At 36.7% G+C, this 17,631-nt stretch overlaps 1 protein-coding gene across 1 annotated transcript in view; it reads right to left on the reverse strand.

Moving 5' to 3' along the window:
• LOC113432004 (C4b-binding protein-like) overlaps nucleotides 1–17,631 on the reverse strand; it is a 55,120-nt gene that overhangs the window by 30,080 nt on the left and 7,409 nt on the right. Inside the window, exons 2-8 of the mRNA XM_087959624.1 lie at nucleotides 16,137–16,322; nucleotides 14,024–14,215; nucleotides 13,513–13,611; nucleotides 12,365–12,556; nucleotides 11,115–11,306; nucleotides 4,691–4,717; nucleotides 601–664 (exon numbers count right to left, since the gene is read on the reverse strand). Of these exons, the coding sequence (XP_087815750.1) occupies nucleotides 601–664; nucleotides 4,691–4,717; nucleotides 11,115–11,306; nucleotides 12,365–12,556; nucleotides 13,513–13,611; nucleotides 14,024–14,215; nucleotides 16,137–16,322 (952 nt within the window). The remainder of the gene's footprint in view (nucleotides 1–600; nucleotides 665–4,690; nucleotides 4,718–11,114; nucleotides 11,307–12,364; nucleotides 12,557–13,512; nucleotides 13,612–14,023; nucleotides 14,216–16,136; nucleotides 16,323–17,631) is intronic.

The following is a 17,631-nucleotide window of genomic DNA, read 5'->3' on the forward strand; positions in this document are numbered from 1 at the left end:
TCTACAATCCCTACTACTACTACTACTTCTGAGGTGAAAGCTGGTGACTGGTGATATTACCGTTGTCCAGGGGATGCCCAATTGGAGGCTCTTTTCATGTTACTATTAATGATTCCACCAAACTGGTACCTATTTATCTATTCACATTTGCAGGCTTTCAAACTGCTTGGTAGGCAGGAGCTGGTGTGAATGATGGGAGCTCTACCTGACATTCAGCAGAACTCGAGCTTCAGATGTGGGCTTGCAAATTAACTCAGCATCCACATCACACGAGCCTCTGCGTTCCTACTACAATCCTTGAATTCATGATAGATATAAATACATATGTAGCTTTTTTTCTTTAAGAAAAATACACATGAATGCAAAAAAAAAGTTCAGAAACAATTTCTGAAGGAACATATATAGACTGATACAAGCACAAATTAGCATAATCTGCCTACTATTGGCTTTCTTTTTCCCCTACCATGGAATTACAATATATGCATATTGTACATGAATGGCATTTATACCGATACTGCAATTTTTTTCTATCTAAAACTACTGTAGTGCCCATATAAAGCAAAAGAAAAAACAAAAAGCAGGAAATAAAACAAGTTCTACCTTTCTTTTACATATTTCTGGTGAAACATTTTGATTGCCAGAATCCACACGGGTATTGAACACGCTAAAAAGAAGAAAAAATACAAAGTGCCATTACACTTGTCTAAGTAAAAATAATTTAAACCAAGAAAATTAACATGTGATTCAAAATGTTGTTACTCAGTCCTTTAGTGAAATCCTTACAGCTAGATCTTAACAGACTAGAACACTGGGCCATATTTAACAAAATGAAATTCAATGTAGAGAAGAGTAAAGTCCTTCACTCAGGCAAGAAAAACCAAAAGTACACATACAGGTAAAACTCGACAAATTAGAATATCGTGCAAAAGTTCATTTATTTCAGTAATGCCACTTAAAAGGTGAACCTAATATATGAGATAGACTCATTACATGCAAAGCAAGATAGTTCAAGCCGTGATTTGTCATAATTGAGATGATTATGGCTTACAGCTCATGAAAAGCCCAAATCCACAATCTCAGAAAATTAGAATATTACATGCAATCAATAAAACAAGGATTGCACATAGAACAATATCAGACCTCTGAAAAGTATAAGCATGCATATGTACTCAGTACTTGGTTTGGGCTCCTTTTGCAGCAATTACTGCCTCAATGTGGCGTGGCATGGAAACTATCAGCCTGTGGCACTGCTGAAGTGTTATGGAAGACCAGGATGCTTCAATAGCGGCCTTCAGCTCTTCTGCATTGTTTGGTCTCATGTCTCTCATCTTTCTCTTGGCAATGCCCCATAGATTCTCTATGGGGTTCAGGTCAGGCGAGTTTGCTGGTTAATCAAGCACAGTAATCCCACAGTCATTGAACCAGGTTTTGGCAGTGTGGGCAGGTGCCAAGTCCTGCTGGAAAATGAAGTCAGCATCCCCACAAAGCTCGTCTGTGGAAGGAGGCATGAAGTGCTCCAAAATCTCCTGGTCGATGGCTGCGTTGACCCTGGACTTAATGAAGCACAATGGACCAACACCAGCAGATGACATGGCTCCCCAAATCAACACAGTCTGTGGAAACTTCACACTGGACTTCAAGCATCTTGCAGTGTGTGCCTCTCCATTCTTCCTCCAGACTCTGGGTCCTTGGTTTCCAAATGAGATACAAAAGTTGCTTTCATCAGAAAAGAGGACTTTGGACCACTGAGCAACGGACCATTTCTGTTTTTCTTTAGCCCAGGTAAGACGCTTCTGACGTTGTTTGTTGTTCAGGAGTGGCTTGACAAGAGGAATACGACATTTGAAGCCCATGTCCAGGATCCGTCTGAGTGTGATGGCTCTTGAATGCACTGACTCCAGCCTCAGTCCACTCCTTGTGAAAGTCCCCAACACTTTTGAATGGCCTTTTCCTGACAATCCTCTCCAGGCTGCAGTCATCCCTGCTCCTTGTGCATCTTTTTCTTCCACACTTTTCCCTTCCACATAACTTTCTATTAATGTGCTTTGATACAGCACTTTGGGAACATCCAACTTCTTTTGCAATTACCTTTTGAGGCTTTCCCTCCTTATGGAGGGTGTCAATGATGGTTTTCTGCACAACTGTCAGGTCAGCAGTCTTTCCCATGATTGTGATTCCTACTGAACCTGACTGAGAGACCATTTAAAGGCTCAGGAACCCTTTGCAGGTGTTATGGCTTAATTAGCTGATTAGAGTGGGACACTTTGAGCCTAGAATATTGATCCTTTTCACAATATTCTAATTTTCTGAGATTGTGGATTTGGGCTTTTCATGAGCTGTAAGCCATAATCATCTCAATTATGACAAATCACAGCTTGAACTATCTTGCTTTGCATGTAATGAGTCTGTCTTACACGTTAGCTTCACTATTTAAGTTGCATTACTGAAATAAATGAACTTTTGCACGATATTCTAATTTTTTGAGTTTCATCTGTATAGACTGGGTGAAACCAGGCTCAATAGCAGTAATTGTGAGAGGGATGTTGGAGTCTTAGTGGACTACCAGCTAAATATGAGCCAGCAGTATGCAGCAGCAGCCCCAAAACCTAATGCAATCCTAAATTGCATTAACAAGATCAAGTGAAGTGCTAATACCACTAATACAATCAAGATCAAGTGAGGTGCTAATACCACTCTTTAAACCCTTAGTAAGACCACATCTAGACTACTGCATCCAGTTTTGGTCACCACACTATAAAAAAAGATGTTGAGACTCTAGAAAAAGTACAGAGAAGAGCAACCAGGATTATTGGGGGACGGGAGACTAAAACATATGAAGAACGGTTACAGGAACTGGACATGAAGTGAAGAGTGAAGAGAAGGACCAGGGGAGACATGATAGCAGTGTTCCAATATTTGAAGGGCTGCCACAGAGAGGAAGAGGTCGAGCTATTTTCTAAAGCACCCGAATGCCAGACAAGGAATAATGGATGGAAATTGAACAAGGAGAAATTTAACATGAAAATAAGGAGAAACTTTCTGATAGTGAAAACAATCAACCAATGGAACAGCTTGCCCTCGGAAGTTGTGGGAGCATCATCATTTGAGACTTTCAAGAAGAGATTGAACCCCCATCTGTCAGAAATGGTGTAGGGTGTCCTGCTTGGGCAGGGGGTTGGGCTAAATGACCTACAAGGTTCCTTCCAACTCTGATTATCTATTATCTGTTATCTGAATATTTTGTGGAAACTATTCCAGCCCTAATACCTGTTAATTGCAGAAATTAACTATGATGTGGACAATTAAATCATTTGAATGATCAGTATGAAACTTAACTCATAACTTTACAGCAGGGGTGTCAGCAGGGGTGAATTTTGAAGAAATTCACATCAGAAACCAGAAACAGACTACTCTTGGATTAACTTTGGAACACAAATGAAAATGTTCTTTGAAAAGCATATTAGGCAACCCAAAGACCCATTACCAATGGAAGAATACAGGACTGCAGGGAAAAGATCACTACATTTGGTGGCAGGAAGTTTAATAACACATATTCACAAATGCCAGCTAGTGATGAAAAATATACTTCATTAATCTCCTTCCGCCAAAACAGACACATGTTTAACTATTTGGGAAACATGGAAATCTTGGAAGAAGCCAGATTGAAAATTTCAAAACAATTCTCAGAAGCAGTGAACAGCAGACATAAAGACCTAAAACTGGACATTACAAAGATCCAAAGTTAAAACCTTCACAAAAAGCATTTTCCCAAACACCTGGGTAAGATAGAATCATAAATCTACTATCCTAATTCTCAGACAGTCTTTGGTAATTATCACCCATGTACCATATTGCAAATATAACAAGTAAGTAAGCAAGCAAATGCATACATACTAATAATTGATAACCATCTATAGTGAAACAAACATGGCAAAAGAACAATACCTTCCTAATCAACCATCTCATATAATTATTAACTCCACCAACCTCAAAGGATGCAATCAAAATGCAGATAAGACAAGCACCATCTTATCAAATAAATTATCTACCAGCATCAAGGATCAATCACTTGCAAAAAATACCATCCCCCCTTATGCTTCACTTTTTCCTTCCGGAGCCCCAGGGAAGCCTTCTGGGAGAAAAAATGCCCCGCCAGTAGGCTCCCCTGAGGCCCAGAAGACCCCAAAATGGGGGGTGCTGCAAAAAAAGAGCCATGCCCACCTAGCCATGCCCACAGAACCAGTTGTTACAAAATTTGAATCCTACCCCTGCATCCATCCTGTTATCATTCAAGCCACTCAAGCATATACAGGACTGGTATACAAAAGGTATCCTTCATCAAAAACAATTTCTTCAGAATTTCTACTGCAATATTATTTGACAAGGTAATGAAATGACTGTATCTAAAACCTCATCACAGAGAACCCCCACAACATGAAGGCAAACCCCAGCTATATGTTTATTACCATCTCAATAGAGACAAAATTGTGTTTTGTGTTATTCATATCTGCACAGAAGATTAAGAGAGGAAACCTGGTTGCACTATTGAGACATCTGGGTTAAAATGAATGGAAGAACTAGTTCCACCCAATAAAGAAGTAGGTGGTATTTCCCAAAAGTAAATTGCAGATTTTTCAAAGAAGCATTGAACAGTACTAATATTTCCATTTCCATTTTCAAAGTTACATACCAAATATAACTAGCTTGAGGAAGTTACCTAAAAAGAAAAAGAAAAATTATTCTGGTAAGTGAGTTTCTTACAAAGTGAGCATGCAGAAATTATTAGCTGAAATTCTATACTCTGAGAACATTCATATAAAATATTTTAATTTTTTTATTAAAAAATGAGTTTTCAACTTAAAAACCTATTGTACAATCAAGAAATCAGTTTTAAAAGAATATAGATTGATCTACTCATTCTGAAATAAATTTTTGATTAACTTTTCTTTTAAAAATACAAAATTAATGGTTACTTTAAAACAATTTTAATTTTAATAAATAAATAACAAAGAAGAGTCATTTATTTGTGGATGTATTCTTTATTATAAGATGAAGTACAGTACAATGCTGCCAGACATAAGCAGATGACACACAAGAGAAACACAGATAGTTCCTGAATATATTCCCATTTCAGGAAAATCCTAGTTAAACTACCTCCAAATAACTCTCTGATTTAAAAAAAAAAGTGATCTCTTTTCCTAATATATATAGTGAGCACCTGAGATTAAGAACTGGCAGGATCAGGAATTTCCTGGCTGGCTAATGAAGCTCCATCTGAGGAGATGCAGATTTAAGCAAGCTCACTGCTTGTTCACTTTTGTCACTGCTTGCAGTTGAAATTGTAATTTTGTGCTTCTCTGTTGCTCCCAAATAGTGTATATGAAACTTGAATGGTTCTGAGTTACTTATACTTCTGCTCCTCCCTCCTCACCCAAAAAACATACAACCCAACTACCAATACTGATTGCTCTATTTTGTAGTTTCTTCTTCAAGTTCACTCCTTCTGCTTGATTTCACTTTTCTCTGGGCTATCTCCCATTTAATAAATTCTGTCTACAATTATTATGGATGCTCACACTGTCAGGCAGATATTTAGACCAGATTTAGGACTTTTGTCCTGCTGAGTCCTTCCCAAGGTCTTGGGATAGGCCAGTGGTGATTTTTGATGTTGTTAAAGGTATTGCTGCAGGATAAAACTGTTCCAAGTAAAACTGCCTTTTCCAATTGACTGATAGTGATTATTATTCCTATTACTATTGGTATTATTACCTCACCTTCTTTTAATATAAATATATCAATTGACTATTTGATCAGTAGCTGTAGCAAAATGACTATAAAATTACACAAACCGATTACAAGCAGGGTCATGACTGAGTTCCCAAAATTACTTATTAGATTAAACACTCTGCCAGAGGTCTGAATCTGAATGAAGTAAGAACTACTGGGGTCCTCAAATCAAGAAGGTTTGGGAAAATAAATGAGCTAAGATCTTATGGGACTTTAAGAACCAAACAGAGAGGCATCTTGTTCATAACATGTCTGATATAACAGTAACTGAAAGTAAGCAAGTCTAGTTCATTGATGTTGCTATATCAATGATTCTAGGATTGAGGAAAATCAATTGGCAAAAAATTATAAAATACCGGGATTTGTAGATCATATTTGAATCCTTTTATACCAATCATGATTAGACCCCTCAATATTTGAAAATTTTGAATTTATTAGATCTAAATATAATTTTACCAAAAAAAAAAAACCTCATTCTACAAGGAACTGCATGTATTCTCAAGTGCTAATTTAATAATTCTTAGGTCCTTGGTTAGGACTTGAGTTTTTAAGGTTTCAACAATCTTAGACATGGATCTAATTGTATATTACTCATAATAGGTGAGGCATTACCTTGACCTCCGGTAAAGCACTACCTTGATATGGTTGTGGGGCTTGTGTACTCTGAAGAGAATGAGAGCTATGCCAGAGGTTCAACCATATTAGACAGTTCTCATCAGAGAATTTAGACAGTGTCTCTCCAGGGGTGGGATTCTACCAGTTCCATCTGGTTCTTTTTCACACTTATGACCATTGCAGCATCCCCACTGTCATGAGAGGCCAGGCGAGAAGAAGTGCCCCTTGACATGAGTCATGCCCACCAAGCCACACCCACCAACTAAGCCATGCCCACCGAACCAGTTGTTAAAAAAACTGAATCCCACCCTGTGTCTCTCCCATAAAACTTATGGTGAGATGTACATTATAGATACCCATACGAGCTCAGTGGTCACCAATCAACAAGGACTATCCTTGGTGTTGCAGTTCCTAAACATCTGATGAAAAATGGGCTATAGGCAGGGGTGGGTTTCTACGGGTTCTGTCCACCTCTGTAGAACCGGTAGCTCTGAAGAGCAGCAGACATAGAACCGGTTCTATGTCTGCTGATGTTTTTGCCCACCCATCCACCTGGGCTCTTACCTGACCTTTTTTTCCAGATTTTTCAACTTCAGCTGCCAAACGAGGCACAGCTGCATTTAAAAAAGCAGGAAAAGAGGGCTGTTTCAAAGGCTGCTTCTCTGCACTGAGTGTGCTGATGACGATTTACAGGCGTGCCCACGCAGCATGCAGGGAAGCACATCATAAATCACCAAACCTCATAAATCACCGAACCAATAGTTAACCCTGTCGTATCCCACCGCTGGCTATAGGGCTCATTAGTATTGGCTGAACAACTAGGGCCATCAATGGGCCAGGAGTTTGACAGCTCTGCTCTAACTAAAGAAGTAGAAGATTGAAACAAAGAATAACTGAGCATCTAGAACAGCACAAAAGAACAGAATAAGATTGCCTGCATTGAAGCTTTTTCCAAAGAAATAGCTAGCACAAGCATTAATCAATGTTAAATAGTGTAATATCAAATTTAAGCACTAGCTCATTGCAAATAACAATCCAACTAATATACAGCAAAACTGCTGTGATAATTGAATATCTGGGGTGCAAAGTCAACAAAGAAAAAAGGCAAACTGTGCCCCACCAAAACCTAAAATCAGGCTGGAAAATAAGATTAGCAAGCTGAGATAAGATTCAAATAAACTAGAACAGATGAATGAAAAGAAACTTAACACAAAGACCAAAGAATACCTAATCAAGAAATACCACTTAGAAACAAGCAAGATCAAGGAAGCACTGGAAATAATAAAGCAGCAAATAACAGTGATAATCAAGATTAGCAGATACAAAGCTCAAATTGCAAATTATAGACAGAATCTCCTATTTCAATCCAAGCAGAAGCATTTCTACTAATCTATCAATGGAAAGACTGCAGTGAATCAATCAGGACCTGACAAGGAAGAAATAGAGCAGTTTTGGGTGAAGTTATAAGAACTATAACAAAAATGCAGCTTGGTTAAAGGAGGTGGTTAAGAATAAAAAAGATGAAATGAAAGAACTTGTAATAACTGTAGAAATGGTGGAGAAAAGGGCAAGGAAGATCAAGAATTGGTCAGCAGCAGTTGAAGATAAATTTCATGGATTTTGGTTGAAACATCTGATCAGTATACATGTACTTGTTGCCAAGCAGTTTAACAAACTTACTGGGGAGGGGGTGGTAATGTGCAAGAGTAGTTAATATCTGGCAAAACCTACCTGATAATGAAAGATCCAGGAAAAGAGGCAGCATCAGGCCACTACAGGCCAATTATCTAATAACCAACAACTGTCAAATTACTGACTGGTGTGGTAGCTGATGCAATCTAACAGCATCCAATTGAAAACAAACTTTTTCCATCTGAGCAGAAACGAAATTGCTCAAATAGCAGAGGAACAAAAGAGCAACTCCTAATTGACAAGAGAATTCTGGAAAACTGCAAGGGAAGAAATACCAATATGAATGTAGCATGTATTGATTAAAAGAAGACATTCAACATCCTGCCATGATCAATGGCACAATAGATGACATGGTTGTTAAGCAATGATAATAGATTGACAGAGATTAATATCAAGAGATGAATCTTTCAAGGTGACTCACTTTCACCACTACTGTTTTTCATTGCACTAATTCCTCTGTCAGCGATACTGAGAACTCAGGCCATGGCTATCAAACATCAAAATATCTGCCAGATTATCCCACCTCCTTTACATTGACGTAGCTGTATGGAAAAACACTGTCTGAATCGCTGCTCAATACTGTCCATCTATATAGCTAAGACAGAGGTCCCAAACTTGGCAACTTTAAGACTTGTGCCAACTGGAGAATTCTGGGAGTTGAAGTCCACAAGTCTTAAAGTTGCCAAGTTTGGGGACTCCTGAACTAAGATATTGCAATGGAGTTTGGACTGGACAAATGTGCCATGCTTATTATCAAACAGGGAAATAATAAAAACTGTGATGGTATTTCTTCTTCCAAACTCAGTGGAGGAAATATCATCAAGGTAATTAACACCTGGGCAATTCCAGTCATCAGATACACATTTTGAATAGTGAACTGGATTCAAGCAGAAATAAAAAAGCCTGGATAAGAAGACTAGAAAAATAATGACAATGATTTCATCCTGAGAGCAATGCTGAAGACTCATTTACCAAGGAAAATGGGTGGGTATGGAGTGTTGCAAATACATCAGACAGTTGAAGAAGTAAAAAAAAAAAAAAGAGGGTTTGAAAGAATATCTGAAGGACAGTAAAGAAGATTGTCTGAAGCTAGTATACCAGGAAGGTCTACTGAGTACTGAAGAGACCAAATTGGCCTGCAAAAACGATCAAATGAAGGACAGAAACAAGGCATGGGAAGACAAAGCAGTACATGACCAATACATTTTAAAAAATAGCATGGAAAACTGATAATAACAAGACCTAGCAATAGCTAAGGAAAGTTGAAGAAACAGACAGAAGGCCCAATTCTGGCTGCACAAGAACAAGGCCTAAGAACAAAATAATACAAAGCCATAATTGAAAATATAGCAACAGATAGCAAGTGCCACCCCTGTAAAGAAGCTGGCTAGCTGCTGCAAGAAAATTACACAGACTGACAACAACAGCACCAACTACAGCAGGACAAAGTAGCAAAAATGGTGCTAATTTCAAAGATCTGCAATAAATACCATTTTAAGCAATAATACCATTTTACCATAATATAGAGAAAATCATAGACTATAAAGAAACTAGCATGCTCTGGGACTTTAGAATTCAAACAGACAGGCACCTGCTTCATAATATGCTAGACTTAACAACTGTCAATTAGAAAGGCAAAAACGTTTACACAGTGGACATGGTAGTACCTGGAGAACAGAACAGAGAGAATTGTGCAAGATAACAAAATAAAATAAAATAAAATAGAACTGTGGCAAAAGAAAGCAAAGGTAGTACCAATAGTAGTAGGCACCTTAGGTGCAGTCCCAAAACAAGTGGAGCAACAATTAGACACCATTAGTATTCACCATCAGTTCACCATCAGTTACTGTATTTTTCACTGCATAAGACACACTTCCCCCCACGCCAAAATTGAGTAGAAATGACTGTGCAACTTATGGAGTGAATATTATATCACAGACTGGGCTGCAACAGTGGGGTCCTTTTACAGTGTCAAACCCCCTCTAGGCGTTTGCCATACCTGCGGGAGGGGATTGGCACGACAGCGGCAACAGGCAGCAACAGCAAACGGCAGCAGCAATGCCCACTGCCTGGAACAGTTGATCGGCAGTATTCCAGGAGGCCGATCCAACCACCGATCAGCTGCTCGGTGGCGAAGGCTCCAGCGTTCCCCGGCGGAGGCAGCAGACATGGAGGAGGCAGCAATTGTGGTGTTTCCAGTCGGCCAGCCCGCTGATCAGTGGGGCAAGAGGAGGCCGGGGATCCAGCCATCACTCAGCTGACTGGTGGTGGGCGCAACGGAGCCCTGACGAGCCATGTGCTGGGGCTGACCAGGCTGTTTGCTGTTTGCTGCAAAGGTGGCAGAGACAGGTTTTTTTTCTTGTTTTCCTCCTCTAAACCTAGATGCGTCTTATGGTCAGGAGTATCTTATGGAGTGACAAATACGGTAATTACAGAAGATAGCTTTACTGGGAATAGCTTACATACTTTGGGATAACTCTAAGAGCATGACATCAATATCTGCTCATCCAAGGTTCTTGGAAAGGACTTAATAGCTGGATAAGAATGCCAAATACAGTCTGAACATCTGACTGACTGTGCGACAAACAAGTTTTCAGCACAGCAGTACTAAAATGTTATTTACACACTATAGGAGCTGGCTGAAAATATACAGGCTTAAAAAGAGCTGACCAGAACTTCCAATTTTTTTTTTACCTTGCTACAACAAAGCAAAATCTGATTTCTATTCACATAAGAAACAAAGGGAATAGAGAGGTAAACTGGAACACATCCTTCGGTGCCATTTACTGCCTTCTAGCTGAGTGAATGGCGTTTATTCCTAGACCATTGCATTAGGTAGTATTTTTCTTTTGTGTGAAGAAAGCAAAAGCAGCTTTCTTCAGCACTCAATATATTTTGTCAGATTAGAGTTCTACAGTCTTCAAATTTATCCTATATTTTAAAAAGAGAACAGCAAATAATTTCTAGGCAATTAGAACAATATTTACTTAGTATATGTATATATTCTTATTGATACTTACTCAGATGACAATTTGGAATACTAGGAAACCATTTCTTCCCACCAATATATTTAATCTTAGACGGCCCTTTCAATACATAGCCACCATGGCATGCAATGTCCACTTCATCTCCAGGCTCGTAATATTGTTTCTTCCCATGGACAATTTTTCCATGATTGATGAAAAGATGAACAATATCTGGTGAAGTTTTAACTAAAAATACAAATATGTATTATAAGCAAAAAAAAAAAGCAAATACTGAATCACATCACATCCTGGACATAAACTGTTTGAACTTCTTCTCTCAAGGTGATACTACAGGGCATTACACACTAACCCTAACACTAACCCCGCCGCCCCATGCTATCACTTCGTTAATCCCCACAACCCTGTCTATTCCCTGGAATGTCAAACCACCTACTAGGGCTGTATTACTTATCCTTCTCATCTATTTTATTACCTATTTCCTTAGATTCTTATGACTACAACTTTGTTGTTCGTATCTGGTGACTTACGCTGATTGCTTTTATTTAGTATCCTATTATGATTTCTGTTGGCTGTTTTTTTAGTATTCTATGATTATCACTGAATGTCATATCTTATGATTTATGATTATTGTATTTTATGATTTTGATCATGATTTATCACTTGTGGCTTGTACTGTACACTGAGAACTTATGCATCAAAAACAAATTCCTTGTGTGTGTCCAATCACCCTCAGCCAATAAAGAATTCTATTCTATTCTATTATTTTCCCTAATCCTTAATACTCGGACTTAGCACCATTACATGTTTTGTTTTGTTTTGTTTGCAATAGATGAAAGAATATTTTAAAAAATGGGGGGAGAGTGTAATGGATGAATGGATGGAGAGAGAGACAGGCAGGCAGGCAGGCACGTATCAGGGCCAAACATCCTTTTCCAAAGTTACCCTGCTAAAGTGACAAGATGATTATTGTGGGACTTGGAAAATTACTTCCTTATAATAGTTTGTCTGTATTATTCCTGATCTTTAGTACAAACTAAACTTTCATTTAAATTCATCAAGCAATAAATTACAACATTCAGAAACTGTTAACAAAAACATGAGGTACAATATTAATACTGTATATGGAAATTGATAATATTTATAATATATGGAAAGTGATAATATTTATAATATATGGAAATTGATAATATTTAAAATATATTGCTCCTATATAGCTACCTTTGTCTACATTATAGCATTAGAAGCAATAGAAGGGAACATTTCACACCTAGATTTATACTTACGGAAACATAATTGTGCAGGAGGATTCCAGAGATTATAACCTTGACACTGTATAGTCATTATTATGGTGTCATCAATAAAAGAATAGTTCTGGTTGCAAGTTATGACAGCTGTTTTTCCAGTTTCATACTGAGATTGGAAAGGCTGTATGTTGCCATTGAGAATCAATGGAGGACCACATATGCCTCGAGAAACTGTAATAAAAATAGTTTTTATGCAAAAATTATCAAGACATATCATCTATCTACATTCTGATAACGCTAAGACAGTATGTAACAATTCACTTTCTTTTTATTAGTTCACATTCACATCACACAAAGTCACACACCTGATCCATTTCAAGATAGAGATGTGTCTTACACTGAATTACACTTTGACATGTCTATAAATAAGTTCCCAGGCAACCAAACTAAAAAGATTTATCGAAGTTCATTTCAATTTCAGTTTTCCTTCAAATCATACCCTGGGGAGGTATCTGTATAGGGTTGGTTTGTTCATGGGTTGTTTTTTGTTGTTGCAATAATAAAATCATTTATCACTGCCTTCCTCTGGGATTTTTTTTAAATTTCGCAAGGACATCCCAATCTAATTCATTCCATCTCAGCCTCATCCCTCACAGAAGTTCCCTGAGTAGTTTTTGCCAGGTCACTTCTTCTCTTTGACAAAGAGAAGGCAACAACTTATTTGGTCAGTATGTCCTAATTAAAATAGGACCAGGAAAACCCAGTATAAAACCCCCTTTGCTACAAAACTTCACAGGATGATTTTGGCTGGTCACATAGAGTTGTGTTAATGAAAAATTGGAGGAAGAAATGCTATCAATGACATGTTTCTCAACTTTGGGATGCCTGTCATTCTATATTACAGTGTATTATTATATGAATAATTATGCTGCATACACATGACCAATTTTCCATAGTTGGACAAAACCCTACAGTATATGACATTGAATGGGGAAAACAGAAGTCAAGGTATGAATTTCAATATATGAACATTAACCATTTTACATTTAAATTATTTATTACAAAGAAATTCCAATTAAATATTTAAAAATGTAAAATCTTACTCTTTTTACATGATGGTACTATGGGAACCCAAATGCTGTTTTTTTCACATCGAATCAAATAATTTCCAATCATAAAATACCCACTTTTGCATTGAAATATAACTTTGCTTCCATACATATATGGCTTCTCAGGTTGAGTTATCTGTATTCCATGTTCTACCACTGGATCTTTACAGAATACCCCTAATAAGATAGGAAAATAAATACAACCATAAGATATAAAATATCGCCAGCTGTTTCTGTATATTTTAAATCTATTTTTACTTGAACGTAATCCAAAAATACAGTATAGCAGAAATCTTGTGATTTCTCCTCCAAAACGCAAACCTTTTTCCTGGAACTCTGGATCCAATTTGAACTGAAAACTTTTAACTGTTATTTCTTTATAGGCCACTTTGAATTGAGTCAGTTGGTATTGACCAATTAAATATATAAACAAAATTACATTTACAGTATATGATTAAGAGAAGGCTACCATTAAACTAACTTGAGAGAACCAGATATAATGCTTAGAAATAAAGCAAAATAATTATTCAATATTACTGAAAAATAAAAAAGGAACATACAACAATTAAGTTTTAATTGGGGAATCAACCTTTGCATATGGGTGGTTTCTCTTTCCATAGTCCGGTTAGATTTTCATTAGCACTGCAGACCATAAAGGATGCCCCAATAAGGGAAAGATTTTTACTGCAACTGTAATGTACTATTGTTCCAACAGGGTAAGTGGTTGCATTTCCATTGTGAAATCCAGCAATAATATTTGGAGGCTGTCCACAATATATTCCTGGTGGAGGGAGGGGAGAAACAATTTAGAAAAACAAAAAACAAAATGATCAGGATAAAGACTAAGACAGAATAGTGTAGAGGCAATATTGGAGAATTATTGTTACAATGTGTAACTACTTCCATAAATAGAAAATGTATTTGCACATGTACATACAGTCCTAAGAACATATCAACAAAAATGTATATTTTGTAGGGCCCCAAGAGATAATGGAAGTTGTGACTTGCTTCCAGATAAGTACTGTGAATCAACTGAAACTCATCAGTGTCCTCAGGATAAGCCAAATTTTTTCATTTAATGCCAGAAAATGCACTGATAGAAAAAAAAAGTCTGTATGAGTGCTCTGTTCTCTTATTACAAAGTCCAACTCACACTCTCTTTTTAATTCAATCTTTTTCCATTAGTTTTGGGTTATTTGGTTATCATTGTTGGTTATTTAATTTTTCAGACACTATAAAACGGTTCCATTCTACTCAGCAGACAAAACAGTATAGTATTTCTTAGAATAGAGAGAAGGGTGAAAAGACCTACATTTGGGACAAAGGTAGAGAAAATGAGCCAATCCTATGTGTAGGAAAAAAAACTAAAACAGTTACAAACACTGTCATGTTTTTTCATATATTCTCAACAGATTTTTCTTACATGATATAACACATTTTTCATGACATTCAAAATCAATATAAGCAAAAAATATGTTTTTAATGACCAGTGGCACTGACCAATTCTGAAAAATTAAATCTACTATATGCTAGCAAAAAAATAAGCATTTCAAGATGGATCATGCATGCTAGAGGAAGAAACATTTTTTCTTGTGCAGCATAGAAAATAACAACATTTAAACGGATTTCTTCATTTAGCTTAGGGAAGACAATTTGAAACTTAGTATTTAATGTATTCTTTTGCTCAATCTATCCATTGTAGCTTGAGATACATATTGCTGGGGTAGAAAGGCAGGCAAGCAGACGTATAAGTTGTATGCATATTTCTCACATTTATAATGTAAACAAACATGACACTATTGTAACAGATCTAAGTTTAATTATATATGTTGTAGTAATGTGGTTATCCAGTAGGCAGTATCACTTTACTTCCTAAATACATTATTTTACCACATGAAAACATAAAAATATTTTGTCACAATTTAAATAGATTAGCATCCAATTCTACTTATTACTGCAAATATTCTTCAATATTTTTTCTCATGTGATACTTCCCAAGGTTTTTTTTATTGTAAATGCACTATCAAATTTTATAATAATATGATTTCCTGCAAATCTATACTCAAATTCCAAATAAATATTGAAGCAATTGCGTACTGTAATCCAATCATCAGTGGATCTTTATAGAGCAAAAGCTATAATTTTATAATGAAATATATGTATAAATTACTTGATAAACTGATTAAACACAGTGAGTCAGAACTGAGACTTCATGGTAAAAAAATGCACAGGATCGAAAGGTATTTCCCAAACTCTTTTCCCTTCTATCAGCTCAGGACAAAGAAACCAAGGCAGTGTTTGGTCCTATGATACCTTTTAAATCACAAATTCACAAACAATCTATAGACACAATAATTGATATTTATATACTTAATAATGAACATTAATCAAAACCATATCTTATACAATTGTGGGATTTTTCCCCCATTACAGCACTGCTTATGTAGGGCCAAGTGTCAGGGTGAAAAATCCAAATAACCACTAGAGGTCAGCAAAGAGCCAGAGCTTCTTGTTTACCATCTAGCAATCCTTCAGGTTTTTCAGCCAGAACTGGCAACTTTAGCATATTTCAAAGAAAGGATTACAACCATCACCTAATAGGAGGTCCTTGATGGGTTTTTTAAAAATATATTTTAAGTCTTATAATGCTTCTTTAAACTTAACAAAAACAAATACATTTTTCCAGTAAGAAAAAGACATACTTTTGCAAAAGTCTTTATTTGGATGCCAGATACCCTTACGACACACCATAGCGAGTACACTTTCACTGATTGGTTTAAATCCTCGTTTGCATTTGTAATAAACCTGACGATAATGTTTAAGGTCTGAGAAAATAAATGCTGGTTCAGAACCTTCAAAAACTGGTAAGGTAGAAACAGGACAGTAGTCTGGGGCTGTGGGGGGAAACAATTGTTAAAGATGTCATATAAAACAATAGGAGTAAAAATGATATATATTAAAACAGAATAAAGTATGTTTTACTAATAATTAATAAAGCGTGCAACAATTTTTTTTACAGTTTCTGGATAGATTTCAATGACAGCTTTAAGTAGAGTGCACTGCAAAATTCCATGTGCAGGGTTACCACAGCATGAGTGACAGTTTAAAAGACACAATTTTGTAGCCAACTTCCGGGGGTAAACTTGATCCTATTCATTCAGGCCTTTACATCATTGAAGCATTGTCCGGTTAGTCTCAGTTTGAAATATACATTTGGATAACATGCACATATTGATGATACCTGAACCCAAAGTTATAGATGACCTCATCTATCAGGTTCACATAAATATGAAACAGAATAAGCAAGAACAAGGAGCCCTGCAATGTCACATACTAAAGTCTGGAATTTGTTCTGTATTCTCTATGAATGCCCAGCAGGAACCAATCACAGGGCAAAAAGAGAACCAGCCTAATAGCATTAAGTCCTATTCCTTTATTTATCCAGTGTATCCAGAGAAGTATGCTGTGTACCAGAGTATCTAAGACCAATTGATACGATTCATGTTTAATTATTAAGCTAGGTCTAGTAATAATTTGGCAGTACCAGACATCTTACATTTGTTGTATGTATGTTTTAGGTTAGCGCCATAAGCTTTTGTATAAGCCCACAATTTTAAGTCCAACTCGGTCTTTGCCTGATAATCCATTGGACTTTCCCTCCTCTTATTACTGCTTCCACTGATATCAGATGGAACACAACTATACTGAATAAATCAGACTATCTGATTCAAGGCCTCCTAGGGAAAAACAATAATATCCTCCAATAGCTCATGGTTTTTTCATGCAGTTATACATTCAATTGTATAGTTTGGTGCATTTCAGAACCAGTATAAAAAGCCATTTTTTAATCTGATGTATTCAACATTAGGAAACACTTCATATCTATATGTAGCAGCAAAATATGTCTGTTTGTTTATGATGGCAAGACTTACTTCAGATAAGCTAAGATTTCATGAAAAAACAAATTAGGATATGGCAATCTGTTTCACTGCAGATGGCTATACCTGGCTAAACTTGGTATATCTTGAAAAATTAAGTGGGTCAAACCTAGCAAGTACTCCAGAAAATCCAAGTTGTAGAGTTTTAGAGTTCATTTAAACATCGATATTGCTTGATTGGGTCGTCATATCTAAAAGCATTCAATTCTATTTCTATGTCATTACTAGTGTGCTTCTTATAGCAGTAGGAATAGCACTT

The sequence above is a fragment of the Notechis scutatus genome, chromosome 3 (genome assembly GCF_049901735.1).
Source record: "Notechis scutatus isolate UNSWTSFEM ecotype Mainland chromosome 3, rNotScu1.2, whole genome shotgun sequence".
Classification (NCBI taxonomy): Eukaryota; Metazoa; Chordata; class Lepidosauria; order Squamata; family Elapidae; genus Notechis; species Notechis scutatus.